This window comes from Filicampus tigris, chromosome 21 (assembly GCF_054856515.1).
Source record: "Filicampus tigris isolate MCC_2025a chromosome 21, RoL_Ftig_1.0, whole genome shotgun sequence".
Lineage (NCBI taxonomy): Eukaryota > Metazoa > Chordata > Actinopteri > Syngnathiformes > Syngnathidae > Filicampus > Filicampus tigris.
Genome location: NC_141237.1, coordinates 12,202,154 through 12,218,470, shown reverse-complemented (window position 1 = coordinate 12,218,470; position 16,317 = coordinate 12,202,154). Strand labels below are relative to the sequence as shown.

The following is a 16,317-nucleotide window of genomic DNA, read 5'->3' as shown; positions in this document are numbered from 1 at the left end:
GTGGAGGAGAGGTGAATAGATGGGATACATTATACTCTCACAAACACACACAAATATGTTGAACATTTCAATGTCACTGTCCAAGGTCAAATCCTCATCCCTGCATTAACAGTCGTTTAATACCTAATTCTTCTCTCACACTCTGTTTATCATCCCTCTCTTTGCTGCCTCCACACACACATGCATGAATACACACATGGCTCTCTCACTGGGTCCTTGAAGACCCCTCTAAGCTGGGAGGAAGGAAAAGTACTTTTCTGCCTCATCAGCCTGCTAAGCCTGATGCGGAGAAAGCGCGGCTAAAAGCTCCTTGACGACCGATGCTAACAGCTAATGCCTACTTTGCAAAGCATGAAGGCCACTGGGCTCAAGCTAAAGGCTAATGGTAATCATGCTTAAAGTCTGTGGGTGGTGAGCACAACTTCTAATAGCTCTTCAGAATAGATGTCAACAGACTGACCGCTAAATGTTCAAATTATGCTTCATCATTTACATTTCTAATGTCAAACACAATTCATTCCAGGAGATGACACATACACAAAAAAAAGCGGAAGGTCATGTTAGTTTTGAGCTTGCCAGCTAGCTAGCTGCTTTGGTTTGTTAGCTTGCCGGCTTATTTGCCAGCCAGTTAGCTTTCTAGTTATCCAGGTAATTAGGCAGTTTAGGTAAAATTCCATGCAAACTCAACCTGGGAACATAGCTTTCTAATATAAAGTTTGCTCATACTGTGCAAATGTATGTTAGTAAAACTAATTATGGTAGTTTTCACATAAATATAGCAGTGTTTCTAGTAAATTATTAGGCCTGTCACAAATAGATGTTTTCTGTGAATTAAAATGAATCGAGGAAAAAATGTCATTGTGAGCACAAAAAAGAAAAACAATTAACAATTGACTATTAATCAAATGTATCCCACTGGTGGGGAATAATAAGATAGAAACTCAACTTCTGTTGAATAGATCATATTATTAGCCCGCATTTCAACTTTCAAAATAGCAGACCGAGACACTCAAGAAACTCTCAAGCAGAAAAAAAATTTCAAACATTAACACGAAAAAGACCTGAGAGGAAATAGTCAGTGAATATCTATGACACACCTTTGACTACTATGTGAGAAAAAGAGCAGATTTGTACCCTGTATTTTTTTTTTTAAGTACTTTATAGTTCAAAGCAGACTTTAGTAAGTGAACGTGAACTCTGCAAGCCCTCAGTGATCTTTGCAAGGAGCGTAAGATTGTACAAGGTTAAATTTAGTTCAAATTAAATATTAAACCTAAAGTTGAATGGCTTCACGGGAAGAAGAATTTCACTGGATATAAATACCCTTGGTGCAATTATGGTACAATGTTGACGTCATAGCTTACACATGCACATTCACACATGCACGCACACTTCATCATAACGGCTACTTGTCTTTTACTCACCGGAGCGGTTGTTTGGGGACGTCCTGATAGGGGACACGGAGGGAGTCCGAGAAGAAGAGTATGGTCTCTGTCGGTCTCGCTCGATTGTGGAGGCAGAGCCCACAAAGTGATACTGGGAGTAGCCATCCTGGAGTAAAAATACACAATCGGAGACATTCATAATGCTGAGTATAAGTCATGTATAAGGATACGTGTGTCATATTTATACACTGCCTCTGCAGAAGCCTGATAACGATCCTCATCATTTGAATCAGGTGTGTTGGAGGAGGGAAACATCTAAAACATGCAGGGTAGCGGCCCTCGAGGACCGGATTTGGATGCCCTTGGGTTAGATGGATGGATATGTTATTCATCCCATGACGGAAAAAAATAAAAATAAAAAATGAATACCATTGTTGAAAAGGTTTTAGGTCAGCGTGAATCTATGAGGAACAGCTCCACAGCTTGGTCGAAAAGCAACAGCTGCATTCAAAGAATTGTTTTTTTCTACTCATCCTTGGCTGTCTGTTCCAAAATGTAGTGCCAAAATTGACATAATCCCATCAATCACCTCTTTCATGATCAAAAATTATTCTGAACACTGAGAGCAGGGAAAAAAACACCCACAACACAACTGGCCGACACAATTGAAGACATTTACATCGAGCCTGAGCACGATCTTATTACTTTACTGGCAGAGACATTTTAACACAACAAGTTGGCATGAATAATTTTTCTGTGTGAATGTGTATTGGCTGAGCGGTGATTGGAGCGAAGCACTTTTCAAAAATGGATTATGATTGTCCGCGAAAATCACAGAGCTGGAACCCAATTCAATTTAGCATTAAGATAATTGGCTACCTCTGAATACAAACCACAAGTAGATGATAAAAATATAAATGGAGATGTGCTCCATCATCGCTTGGCTGTCTGGGGGGCACGGGCTTAGCAGTGGGTTCTGGCGTGCATACATTGGGGTTGGAGGTGCTAGCGGTGGTGGGCTGAATCATTTAAGGGGAGTAGCTGGAGAGGAGGAGGAGGAATTAGATGAGGCAGAAAGAGAAGGGAGGAGGACAAGTGAGACAAAAGATGACAGCGCGTAATGAGAGCGGGGAAGAGCGGGGAGAGTAATGGCGGGACAGTAATGAGCGAGGCAAGCAGAAAGAGATACAGAGCAAAGGATCAAGAAGTCGGCTGTGTCCTCCCTTGACTTTCCCGCCAAAGCAATGAAGACAAATAGAAGGTGGCCGCCTCAAAAGGTAGACCCGTTACAGCCATCCATACTCTTACCATGCATCCATCAGCTCACTCTTCCTCCCACCCAACACACATCTCATTATAAGCCATGTAACCTCCTGATGGTACATGCCGCCACCCCGCAATTGGACACTGTCAAAGTGTCATGTTGCTCAAATGAACACAGTCGCTGAGTATTGAATAATGAATGCATTTCGCGGTGAGTGATGGGAGCAATCTGCCGCCCGTGTGCGCGCCGGTCTTTCGGCGGGTCCTCCAATTGGGCCGCCAGCCTGGAAGGGCTACACAAGGAATAGTTAAACATTCAACGGATTTAACCCACAAGATTTATCAGAGGGGAGAATACATATGGGTTGCTTTTAAGGCGGAATCATAATTAGCATGTCAGACTCGCAGTCAGGAGATGTGCTGTCTTGATGCTGTGCTTCATGGCTGGCCTCACCACTGTCGCACAAATGGGCCCCTTCATCTATAGCAGACGCTTCGATCCCCCGTTCCGACCTGCTCGGACGCATTACTTCACTTCCTTAGCACACTCGCCGTTGCTCAAGACTGCTCAGCCCAAGTATTTAAAGTCATCCACGCTCACTATGCCTTCTCCCTGTAGCCTCACCTTTTCCCGTCATCCACTCTGTTTCATGCACATATATTCTTAGTCTTACTTTGGCTAATCATTCCGCTACTTTCCAGCGCATGCCTCGACCTTTAGAAATGTTCCTCCACCTGCTCCCTGCTTTCACTGCAGATCACAATGTCATCTTCGAACGTCATGGCCCACGGTCCAAAACTAGGCTTTCGACTATCAGTTTGTATTAAACTCAAGTACCGATGTGGATGAATTTGCTTTATTGAAATGACTCACGTCATTAAAGGTTAATCAACCCCCCCAACATTTTTTTGAATAATATGTTCTATGCGGCGGGCGGCACGGTGGTCGACTGGTTAGCACGTCCGCCTCACTGTGCAGAGGTCGTGGGTTCGATCCCGGCTCCGGCCTCCCTGTGTGGAGTTTGCATGTTCTCCCCGTGCCTGTGTGGGTTTTCTCCGGGTTCTCCGGTTTCCTCCCACATTCCAAAAACATGCGTGGTAGGTTGATTGGACACTCTAAATTGCTCCTAGGTGTGATTGTGAGTGCGGATGTTTGTTTCTGTGTGCCCTGCGATTGGCTGGCAACCAATTCAGGGTGTCCCCTGCCTACAGCTGGGATAGGCTCCAGCACGCCCGCGACCCTTGTGAGGAGAAGCGGTATGGAGAATGGATGGATGGATGGGTTCTATGCGGCTTCAGTAGTCTAAATACGGCATTCTGATTAATATAGCATTTGTGGAATATGAGTTAAAGTGGAAGTCAACGCAAACATTTTTTATTTCAAGAATATGTTCTATGCAAGCCCACTAGTTGAAACAGGACATTCTGATAAATATTGCGTATGTGGAATAAGTGTTAATCCACTCGTTTTTAGCCATCTCTGGGGGCGGCCATTATGTCTTCTGTCGACTGAAACAACTGCTCACAACGACCAATCACGGCTCAGATTCAGAAAACAGGTCAGCCGCGATTGGTCGTTGTGAGCAGTTGTGATGTCATTTTCAGTCGACGGAGGACAAAATGGCCGCCCCCGGACATGACTAAAAACGAGTGAATTTTGCTACTTAATTTTTATTCCACAAACGCAAAATTAATCAGAATACCGTGTTTCAACTAGTGGGCCTGCTGGGAACATATTCTTGAAAAAAATATGTTTGGGTTGACTTCCGCTTCAAGCAGCAAAACCCACCCGTTTTTTGGCCATCTCAGGAGGTGGCCATTTTGTTACATGCTGTTGACTGAAAATGACTGTGGCTCAAGGCTCAAAAAAAGGTGAGCCATGATTGGCATGATTGGTTACCTGAACAACTGTGATGTCATTTTCAGTTGACAGCAAGTAAACAAAATGACCGCCTCCCGATGGATAAAAATGGGCGGATTTTACTACTCAACTCATATCCCACAAACACAATATCAATCAGAATGTCGTGTTTAGTCTAGCGTGGCTGCATAGATCATATTATTGTCAAGACATTTTTTGGGTTGACACCCCTTTCAAGCAAAGGTTTCGGTCTGTCTTGAGGTCATCTTGTGTAGAATGCAGACTTTTTGCTCGGAAATGGATGTCGCGGAAACAATAGTGCTGGTTGGTCCTTAAAAGAGAGGTGTGTGGCGTATAGTCAACTACAAATAAAAAAATTGGACCACTTACTAAAAATGTCATCAAGTACAAAATGCGATCATGCATGTTGTTCCCCTCGTGACTGCAGCATTAGTTTAAGGTCATGTAGCTGCAAAGCAAAACACGATCACAGCGCTAATAATTGAAATGGATGTTTAAGTGTGTGTTTGTGTCGTCTTCAGTTTTTCTCTGTCAAGCTCATTTCATCCTCGCGTTTTCAGATTTTCACCGTGTTGAATGCTGCACCTGACCTTTGCATGCTTTATTTTGATGTAGTAAAATACTGTCGCTAGCTTCCAAATGAGTAATGGCAGCACACTTTTTCATTGCATCTCTGAGCTTCGAATTCTCATCTACGCGTCCGACAGTTTCTTTTCTTGCACAGAAGAGGATGACGATTTAATTTTCAAGTTTCTCATCTAACCAATGGCCGCAGCGGGAAAATACAAAAAAAAAAAAAACACGTTGAAAGTGAATTTTCAGCCATCGTTCTCCCATCGCAATAAATAACTGTGATGCACGAACTGCATGGGTGTTGCTTGTTTCATTGCTGCAACAATGTGAAAAAGAATAACGCGGCACGCTGTGACATTAACACACTTACTGACATTTTTCTTTTCAAATGAACTCGCTTCATTTACAGGAACACGCAAAGCATCACACGCAGTGACCTCACACACAAACACACGCTCCAGGCCTTGTCATATCACACTAACACACACCCACACAGTCAATTAGACAAGCTTGGACCATATTGAGAATCTGCCACTCTTGCCGGGCAGAACATTTCGCTGGCCCTGAACCCCACTGTCAAGTATTTTTTGGGGTGATTTGTGCATGTTTTGCAGCACACATACACATGCATGTGTGTGAGAGAGCGATAGAGAGAGCATGTCTGATTAAGTGCCAGAGCTAAACCTTTTATCAAGAAATGAGGCAAACTGGAAAACGCAGTGTGAAATTCAGTCTTTGGTTTTGTGTTGTGTGTATTCAAGTGTGTGTGGTCTCATTAAATCCTGCTGGTCCAATCAAGAAAATGTTGTCACTTTGTTTTTGCTCGACAGTCTGTGACCGGACAATTCCGGACAGTTGTTGTTGACACGGGTGGCCGAGCGGTGGCATCCCTCCAAGGAAGTGAAGCGGGAGCGCAAACACAAAATGAGGACATAGAAGTCATAGAAACCAAATAAATTTGGGTACAAGCGGAGTTTGAAAGCACACTGGAGACTTTTATACATGATTCATCTTTAAGGCAAGCGCCAATGTTGCTGAAAACAGATTTAGGTTTTGGTTTATTAATGACTGCCGCAGCACTGATCTTTCGAGTCATCTCAGACGCTCTCTTCATGCAGTTGCTGTTTATTTATGGGCCCTCACCCAACTAACACCCACCGCCTCTGCCGCAATTCCCTTTTCTGCTCCTGTGGAATTGCTATAGGAAGTGATAAACTCAAATTAGTCCTGTGACTGTCGCTTGACAAAAACAAACAGGGAGGCAAACATGCACAAACCATATGACGTACTCGGAGAAAACGTTGAACAATAAATCTCAAAAAACGCATTACGAGAAAATAAACAAATCGACTTATTAATGACCCCGTACTTTTTCCAAAGTGTTTATTATTTTATTTCACATCCACAAATCTCACCAAAAGTCACTCTGCTTCAGCATTTGATCGCAAACATTTGGTAGTCTTGTCTAAATTGTATGCTAATCCATGTCTGGATTGGAGGCTAACAGGATTTTTGGCTGCCCCAAACATCCATGACCTAATACGTGCATGCAAGGGAATAACGCAGGGTTCTGGACTCTGATGATAAAGCCCAAGAGTGGATTTTGGAATGTAACAGTTGCTGCAGCAACACAAAGTCAAACTTTTTTTTAAATTTTTTTTTTATGGTTTACGAGGCACAATTTCGATCAGCTTTTAAAAGCAGTTTTGCGAGTGACTATAGAAGGAGCCCAACAAAATGAACAGCAGTTAGACAATCAAAACACTGTGAGCTGAACTTAATTAAAGTTGCTGCCAAAACAAACCTTATTTGACCTGTCTTACTGAGTACTGACTATCTGAAGAATAAGAGGAAAATAAACTTGTCAGTATTGACTTGCAGTTCACACACATCCCCACCACCGTGGCAGTTGATGCCGTTATTGTTGTTCGTAAAGCGTGCGTACAAAATCTCCCAAGCAAAGAATGGGACCTATCAGTTAGGACTTGTGCATGAGCATGTGGGTACATTTACGCACATTTCTGAACATGCGTACACACAGAGTGTTAGTGCAGCCTAAATCGGGTCAGTTAATTATTGGCGACTTGAGTTTGAATGCCTACACTAACCTCAAGCGCCTCTAAGGGCACCACGTCTGCTTTTTGATTAATTTTGATAGGCTAAACAGACAAAAAAAACTCTTTAAAGGGAAGTCAAGCCAAACATATTTTTTTCGAGAATATGTTCTATGCAAGCCCACGAGTTGAAACAAGGCATTCTGATAAATATTGTGTTTGTGGGATAAGAGTTAATCCACCTGTTTTTAGCCAGCTCTGGGGGCGGCCATTTTCTCACTTCTGTAGACTAAAAATGACATCACAACAGCTCAGGTCACGACCAATCATGGCTTACCTGATTCTCAAGCTGAGCCACGATTGGTCGTTACCTGAGCCCTGAGCACTTGTGATGTCATTTTCAGTCGATAGAAGTGACAAAATGGCCGCCGCCAGAGATGGCTAAAAACAAGTGCATTTTGCTGCTTAACTCATATTCCACAAACGCAATATTCATCAGAATGCCGTGTTTCAACCAGTGGGCCTGCTGGGAACATATTCTTGAAAAAAAGAAAATGTTTGGGTTGATTTCCGCTTTAAATCAGTCTTTCATGTGAATGATGCTACATTTGGAGAGTTTTGATTTCACTTTTTACAGCTTAGAGGTTCATAACTTTGATTCAAACACACACATGGTACATAATGCTGTTTTTATCATGTGCACATTTATCCTCCAAATCTACACGGGAATTTAATCAGGTACGTCACAAAGAAACTACTGTGAAAGAAGGTGAGAATGAGAATTTCATAGGATAAAATAAAGTAAAAAAATAATCTTTGCACGAGGTGATGGAAGTTTTCAAGTCAGACAAATGTGGGACTGGGAACATTAACCTAAACACTTCAACCAAATTTAAAGCACCAACTTGTACACAATCGGGTAAATTCTGCAAATGTTGAACTCACAATTAGTCGAAGTTGGCACCGCATGAGATGGGATATGGCAAGTTTGCCCTGATTTGAGTCTTACAGTCAGCGGCCAGGTAGGTTGAAGAAAAAGAGATGGAAGAAGTTGAAGAATCAAAAAGGGAAAAACCTAAATGTGGTCTCGCAGCCCACTTGGAGTTAAGCTTGTGGTCTGTGGCAACATTCGGTGGCGCTCTGGCGGAAAGTTCTTGCCAAGCGAGTGAGACAAAGGAAGGCCAAAGGCTCCTATTTTGGGCACATTCAACTTCAGCGGCCACTCCCAAAGTGGAGTAAACTGAAGTGTTCAGGACTCAATGTTTTTTTTCCCTCCAAGTAATTTACATCAAAGCGCGTGGGTGTGAGATTCATATATATGCTACCGCGCTTGCCGAACGTAATCCATTCCATCGCCGCTTTTGATCGAGCCCTACACTGCACTCGCTGAGTGTGAAAGGTCTGCGCAACAACCTGTCCATATTTGGAACTCCTCCACTGAAATCTTCCTCTTTCTGTTTGCTTGTGTGGTTGCGTGATGTACAAATAACATTCTGTATTAATGAGAAATGAATTTGCTAGTAGCCAGCAGTGTGAGGCTACTACCATTCCGTCTCAATGGGCAAAAGAAGCAGTCGACTGAAAAAGAGCCCAACCATAATAGGCTGGGAATAACACACATTGTTTAACACAACATTATTGATTTTTTTTTTTCCCTGCAGAGGATAATGTTTCCAAGTCGAGAGACCAATGACCTTTAGCTTGGAGTTGCTTTTGACTGACCTCAAAGATAGCAAACAAAAATGCTCAACTGCGCTGTGGTCATTCTCATGATATTGTACTTGAATCATTCAACTGCGCTTTCATCAAGAAGCACGCGTTGCAACTATTATTTTGAGGTAGTTGACACTCACCTCTCAGGCCACCTTATGAATCGGCTTGCGTGTCACACCCCGAAACATAACCAATGCTCGCATTTAACATAGTGGAGCAAGCTCATCAGTGTTTACCGGAGCGCTAAGCCAGTTCAAAGATTCCGTCCCCACATAACATGAATACATGTTTGGGGAACTCATTTACACGCGGCAAGACTTGACACTTTAATTGGTCCGGGAGCCTTAGGTGCTGCTATTTTGATTAGCAGCACATTTGAACCGGGCTCCAGAGTTGACTCTTCAACGTATAGTGTAAGCAATAGTGTGTATGAACTGAGGTAATTAGTTACATCTTTTAATGTTGGCTTCTATTTGTCTTGAGAGGATGCACCCAGTGATTAATTGGGTCACGCAGTCTATATACAAATTACTACTTGTTGCGGGGCAATGTTTAATTCGACAGTTTTACCTATACGCATACATTTTGCAACTGCAAGGGAGGGATTTTCCCACCCTGTCCGTCAAGCAGAGTCGCCGCGGGACAATGGGTGTGAAAGAGTACGGTCAATACAAAGTGGACAATGAATACAGCATGACAGCAGTGTGTTACCTTCTTGTAGAGGGAGCGCAAGTCTCTGTACTGCCACATGCTGCTGAGCACCTGAGAGGCCGCCTTAACCACCTTGGCTGAGTGTCTGAGGGGAGATAGTACATTGTTACGTCCCCACCGCATCATTCCAAACTGTTATTCCATTACCTGACAATATCACCTTGGAAAGATATGTGGAGGTTGTTTGCTCTTTAAGAGTAAGAGCGCCATTGCTCTTTTCTGCAACAGGTGATTCCCCTAATGCAGTTTCCAGTAGAGTTAAAAAAGACCCCTACCTTATCCCGCCCTCCCTGCCATATTTGTGGCCCCTGCCTGGCCACTTTGTCTGCAAAATGACTCCAGAAGGAATCCGCTCATAAGCAACGGCTCTTTAGAGAGGAAAGTAGAGCAGATGCTTGCAAAATTAACAGTACTCTCCCGGTAGTAACATCACCCTTTGCTCAATTTCTGGCCGTTAACGACAACAGCAAAAGTGCTTTAACACCTACTGTATAGTTCGGTTTTAGTTCAGTTTGATGTTTGTGTTTGCATCATAACAAACCATGTGAGATCATCCTCTTGTTTCAAGAACATGAATAGGACTTTCTGCCGTACGGAGGATATATTACACCTTGCTGGTATTCCTACTATTGTATTAATATTTTTTTTGTCCAATGAAAGATTTTTTTTTTTAGACTTACAAATGCATTTAATTCATTCACTGCCATTGACGAATTGGCGTGTCATTTCACAGTCCAGCCATTCAATCCCAGGATCTAATTTATATTTTTTTCTATTTTTTTTTTCAAACGTTAGGGTAAAAGAGGGTCTGAAAATGTCTGGCAGTGAATTTAATAACAGGTCTTTAACTTAACTTGTGGAGCTCTTTTAGATGCTTATGAAGCGGGTAAACAAATTCATTTCCTGGAGAGGCACAAGCTATACATTTTGTGATTGAGGCAAGGCAGGGGATGCTGATAAGCAGCATTTCTTCTCAGTGCACCTATCTGGAAAAACCGAAAATGTGCGAGCCATTAGAAGCTGACTAAACTCACTGAGAAATTTGTACTCACTTCCAGCCACGGCCTCATCACTCTCTGTAATGATGCCCTTGAGCAAAGTTCTGTGAATAGTCTGTCCTTCTCACTCTGTGCCTCTTTCTCTTCCCTCTCGTAACAATAAGTCATTGTTTGACGCCTGCTTGATGTCACTTCTGGCAACCCTTGGCTTGCTGGTTGCCATAGCAGCAAGGAAGCACACCCTGCTTCATCTTCTGACCTATATTATTCCTTGTTGTTGTCGTTTAGGAACACGCGAGTGCATCAGGAAAGGGAGCTTCATGGAACAGATTGCTTAGGAATTTGGATGTTCCACTGCAAACGCAATGGTGGTGTTTGAAATTCCATTTCCTTCATTTCGACACATTCTGTGACACGCGGAAACTTAGACCATGTACGGGTATAATCATATAATTATGATACAGGAGTGTCATATTTTTATTTTCTTTACATGTGATATTTTCAGGTGACAATTGTGGTCAGTACAAATGGATTAGAGCCATACAAAATCGTATTATATTTTCTGTTTCTACTAATAATAACATATTTTATTGATATTTTTTCCGTCCTTTTTTGCTAAAAGCTGCACATTTATGATAACATGACAATTTATGCTGAGAAAGGATTTGCAGAAGGAATTTTGTTTAAATGTTTAAATTTTGGCACAGAAAAACAACATTAAAACAATTCATGAAAGAAGCATGAAGTAGAAACACTCAATTTGATCCAGTGGGATCAAAATTATGTGAAAGGCTTGACGGCTGGCTAAAGATATTCTCTATTGGTCCCCGGGTGGGAAATTAAGGTGCCGCAGCACTAAGCAAATGATTGAATGAATGGATGAATAAATAAACAAACAAACAAATAAATAAAATACTCTTTAAAAAACATCCCTTTTGCAAACCATAAATCCAGTTGGTGGAATCCCAGAGGTGTCAACTCAATCGCGCGTGGGGCCAATATTCAAAGCAGGATGCATATTTTTTGAAACAGATGAACATTTTTGGAACACAAGTGTGAATCGGTACAGACAGGATACATTACTCCAAAATAAATAGCCTAATCTTAACACAGAGCGGAATTCCTCCATGCAGTTGGAGGTGAAAAAAAGCCAGCTAGCGCCGACATTCTCTTCAATATACTGTACAGTATATCACAGCTAAAATGATGTAATGACTCGGAGCGCCTCTTTGATCAGCTCAATAAATAAAACTGTGTTCAGTCTCTCTGCAAATATTTCATAGCTTTCTGGAAGTGTCTTACGTGTGGGTGCACGTTTTATAAAAATTTCAAGCGCAATATAATGCTTCATCTTTCCGAGTCACTGGACTTAATACAGACTCTGGAGTACATGAGAGGAAATATCCTTAAATCGGCAGGAGAAAGTGCTGAAGACCATATTTGACTGGGAACACCCATATTTTAGGCTTGCTGTATCCAGAGCACACACACTGTAAAAAAAAAAAAAAAAAGTGGGTGATTTCAAAATCTCAAAGCAACAAACTTTGGTCTAATTTTAAGGGCAATTTAACAAAATATTTAAAGGGGATTTCAAACCAAAATTGGTCTTTACAATAATATGGCCTATGGAGCCCCACTAGTCTAAACATGGCATTTTGATTAATATTATGTTTGTGGAATATGAGTTCAGCAGTAAAATCCACCCGTTTTTGTCCATCTCAGGTGGCGGCCATTTTGCCACTTTCTCTTGCTTGAGGATGACGTCACAGTGGCTTCGATAACGACCAATCATGGCTCAGCTTCAGAAAACAGGTGAGCCATGATTGGTTGTTACCTGAGCCCTGAGCAACAGTGACGTCGTTTTCAGTCGTCAGCAGGTGACAAAATGGCCGCCCCCTGAGATGGCTAAAAGCGGGTGAATTTTGCTGCTTAACTCATATTCCACAAATGCAAAATTAAACAGAATGTCGTGTTTAGACTATTGGAGGCACATAGGACATATTATTGTAAAGAAGATTTTTGGCTTGACTTCCCATTTAAAGATTTACTAATATAGGCTTTCCCGCATGTTCAACAAAGAAATAAGAGTTTACAGAACTAATGGTCCCTTGTATTCTCCCACAACTTAAACATATAAGTAAAAACAATTATGCAAATTGTTTAGGAGGAAAACAACATGCTTAACTATCATTGTTGACATAAATGTCAGTTATTTATATTTTAATGTTGTTCCAAATTAAATGACTGTTTTAGCTCCAAAAAATACAAGTTGTGTTTTTTTTTTTTTGGTGACACAAAGGCGCACAAATGGCAAGACTCAAGTAGATTGGAGAATCTGTGCAACATAGAGACATGTAGCTGTGCAGCTTTTTTGACTTCACCACAATGGAGAATATGTGTACCAGAGGCGATCCTCTAAGCCACACCCACTCAGACTTTGAACCTGAGCCACCAATGTGTCACAGGCTTCGAAGTCGAGTGTGCTGACTGCTGATATATACAGGTAAGCCCGAGCACTAACCCATCGGCCAGCACCCCCCTTTTGAAGTGAAGTTAAACTAACGTAAACTCGATAAGCGCAAGCTGGCATCTATTACTTATGGACCTAAAGTCTGCAGCATAATTATCTGCTGAGCAAAACGTCATTACACACAACATACAGTAGTCGTCCCTCACTATTGGTGTGGTTTCACTTTTTTGCTTTTTTTTTTTTTTTTTAAATGACACACTCAAAAATGTTATAAAGCAGATTTTTCACTATATAGCAGGATTTTGTGCGAATCATTTTTCCACACGGATCATTACTGGAGACTCAGCAAAGAGTAAATAAAAAACAGAGAATGTTGAAAATTTGGGATTATTTCACACTTGAGGTCTACTACAAACTTGAGGTCGCACATTCTGACAGTTGAATAATAATACTATAACCACTACTATAAATTGTGTCCCAACTTTGAAACGCTGCTATAAAACCATAACTCTAATTTAAAACCCCATTTTGCATGTCTAACCCTACATTGAAACCCTAAACCTGTTTTGAAACTATAGTTCAAAACTATAACCCTACATTGAAACTTTACTTTGAAACCGTAAACCTCTTTTGAAACTCTACCCCTATTGTGTCTCTCTATAAAAAAAAAAAAAAATCATACAATCTGCCATCTTGCCCAGAGCCTGAATTCAAATCCCCAACCACCATGCCGCAATCCAGTACACACAACTGTGTTTTACAATAAACGATTTATAATTTCACATGTACTTGTGGCTAAACCATAAAGCCTCTGTTGTTGCAGCGAAATCTTTCATCGCTCAACCACAAAACGGCTAACCCTGTCTCGATTTTTATTCTCACCTCCCCTAAAATATCCCCCCTTTGGTTCTCAAGCGTTTCCAAAAATACAAAACACCAAAGTGACCTTTATATGATGAGTTAGTAATACTCACTTGTCTCCTTTACTGCGGGCTATGCCAATCAGTTTTTCAATTCCCCCAGCGTCCCGGAGGGCTTTGGCATTCTCCATATTCTTGGTGATGACTTCGTGTAGTGCGCAGCAGATGGCAGTGACCGTGTCATCAGACATGGCCTTGCTGGATGCACCTGTAGTACTCGAGGTCGCACTGCTGGTAGCGTTGTTGTTACTGCTGCTGCTGCCTGGTAGCCGATGAATCAAATCTCGCATGGCATATTTACCTGAAATTGAAGGGAAAGGCTTTTGTTTTTGTCTTTTTTAATGAAAAAACAATCTCTTCCTTGGTCAAAGTAGGGCTGTCAAAGTTAAAGCCTTAACTATGGAGATTAATTTAAATCTTATATCGCAAAAAAAGAAAATTAACTCAGTTAACTCAGTTTTATTTACTTCCTGTAGCAGCTGACCTCTGCTCACTGTGCTGCCAAATTTGGAGGAGAGTCACTGTCGCAAAGACGGACTTTGACGTAATTTTACTTTAAAAAGTTGCTCGACGGCTCATTGGAGAAATCCTAAATAATTTGCACACTTCGCCAAATTCAATTACCATATTAGTTGTATGCCTTTGGTGTATCGTTCAACTGTTATATTTTGCAGGAAAATAATCGTACTCAAGGATCAAATAAAGCTATTAGAACAGTCTTTGAATCAAAATACTTTTTTTTTTTTTTCCACATTAATTCCAAGATTTTACTCAAGTAAATATCGTCTCCAAGCTTCGTAAAGAAGTGTAGTTGAAAAATACAATTATTCGCGGTCAATTATGGAAAATGTTACGATTAATTAGTTAAACAATTTTAATCGCTTGACAGCACTAGTTCAAAAGGTAATTGTGCATTAGAGAGGACAGTTTCTACTGTGAATTTAATCTCAAGCTCGCCCGTGCGTGCGTCAGTGTGAGACTGGTTGCGTTTTTGACAACTCCTTTTGTCCTTTGAGCTGTCTGTCACCAAATATTCTGCCTAGCAACAATCATCCATTCCGGTATTTTCTTCAACTATCCACTGCTTGATGGAAGTGAGTAGCAGAAAGTATTCTATGGATCATCGGGAATGTGTGAGTATTTAACCTCATTTCAGAAAAGTTTGGGAGAAAGTACAGCAAACACTTATGACTTAACGATGCTGTATGCTCACGCACTTTTGACTTTGCAATAATTCAATGGACTTAAATCAGGAAGTGCTGTGAAGGAAATTTAACAAGTTAACAGATCCTTTTGAGTGTCTAAGTAATAAAGCAAACGTCTTGCACAGCGAGTGAGTGCTTGGATAACTCCATAAAGCTTTGGCCTGAGAGGGCTCACTGTAAATCCTCTCACACGGCCGCATTAATGCTCACGCATGGAATGCAATAAAAGCGGGCCGCCTTGCGATATTTCAGTGAATAGGCTGCCATATGAGGGGACAGAGAAAGAAATGACGTTCAAAGGACGAGCTTTTGGGACTAATTAAGGAGTTGCAGGAGATTCAGTCAGATAGGAAAAGCCAGTGAGGATGAACTTGGGAAGACATGGAAATGACATGACAAGCAAAACGGACATCATATGACGCTAGACACTCAAGTAAGCTATTTAGGTGTACATGCGTGATGAAAGGTCACATGTTAATGCTCACCCTCACTATAATGTCTCTTTTGTTTATGCTGTGCTTCTAAGCAGAACAACATCTGTTACCTGAAATAACATTGTCTCAGGTTAACATTTTCAACCATGCTACTGAAACGCCATCGCTTGAGGAAGTTAAAAATATACATTATGACAACTACTATCAACAATGCAAATTCAATATTTAGGCTCAGTTTCACTGGGAGTTTTTCGGTCACATCTATTCAAGTTACTTTATTTTTCACAGTCCAAATGAACTAGTCAATTGTAGTGGTTTATAGGTAGCATTCAATACATTTTTAATCCAAATACAAAGGGCAAGCAAACATTTTTGCATCCAAGCTTTTCAAGTCCTCACATCAGAATCTATTTGATTTCCTGATCATCATCTTGGGTCTGATTTTCTAAATTTGAATAGAGAAGAGGATGTTTCTGATGAAAACATTTTAGGGTGACGAAAACAGAGAAGAAAATGGGACATAAGTGGCAGAAATGTGTGAGTAGGGACAAAGAGAATAGATTTGGTTGAACACGTTTGTCATGTCAATTATAATAAAAGTGGAAATGTTTTGACAAAATTCCTTGTGAGGATTTTCAGCGAATTCTGACCAATTATTGGTCAACTTAATTCAAGTGAGCATTAATAGAACAAACCAGTCCACCCTGTA

The 16,317-nt window shown here is 41.2% G+C and overlaps 1 protein-coding gene across 3 annotated transcripts in view; it reads right to left on the bottom strand.

The window, feature by feature from the left end:
* Positions 1–16,317, bottom strand: part of ctnnd2a (catenin (cadherin-associated protein), delta 2a) — a 211,176-nt gene that overhangs the window by 6,859 nt on the left and 188,000 nt on the right. For all 3 annotated transcript variants that reach the window (XM_086021036.1, XM_086021038.1, XM_086021037.1), the window contains exons 20-22: positions 14,024–14,270; positions 9,582–9,666; positions 1,425–1,551 (exon numbers count right to left, since the gene is read on the bottom strand). In XM_086021036.1, coding sequence (XP_085877162.1) covers positions 1,425–1,551; positions 9,582–9,666; positions 14,024–14,270 — 459 coding nt within the window. The remainder of the gene's footprint in view (positions 1–1,424; positions 1,552–9,581; positions 9,667–14,023; positions 14,271–16,317) is intronic.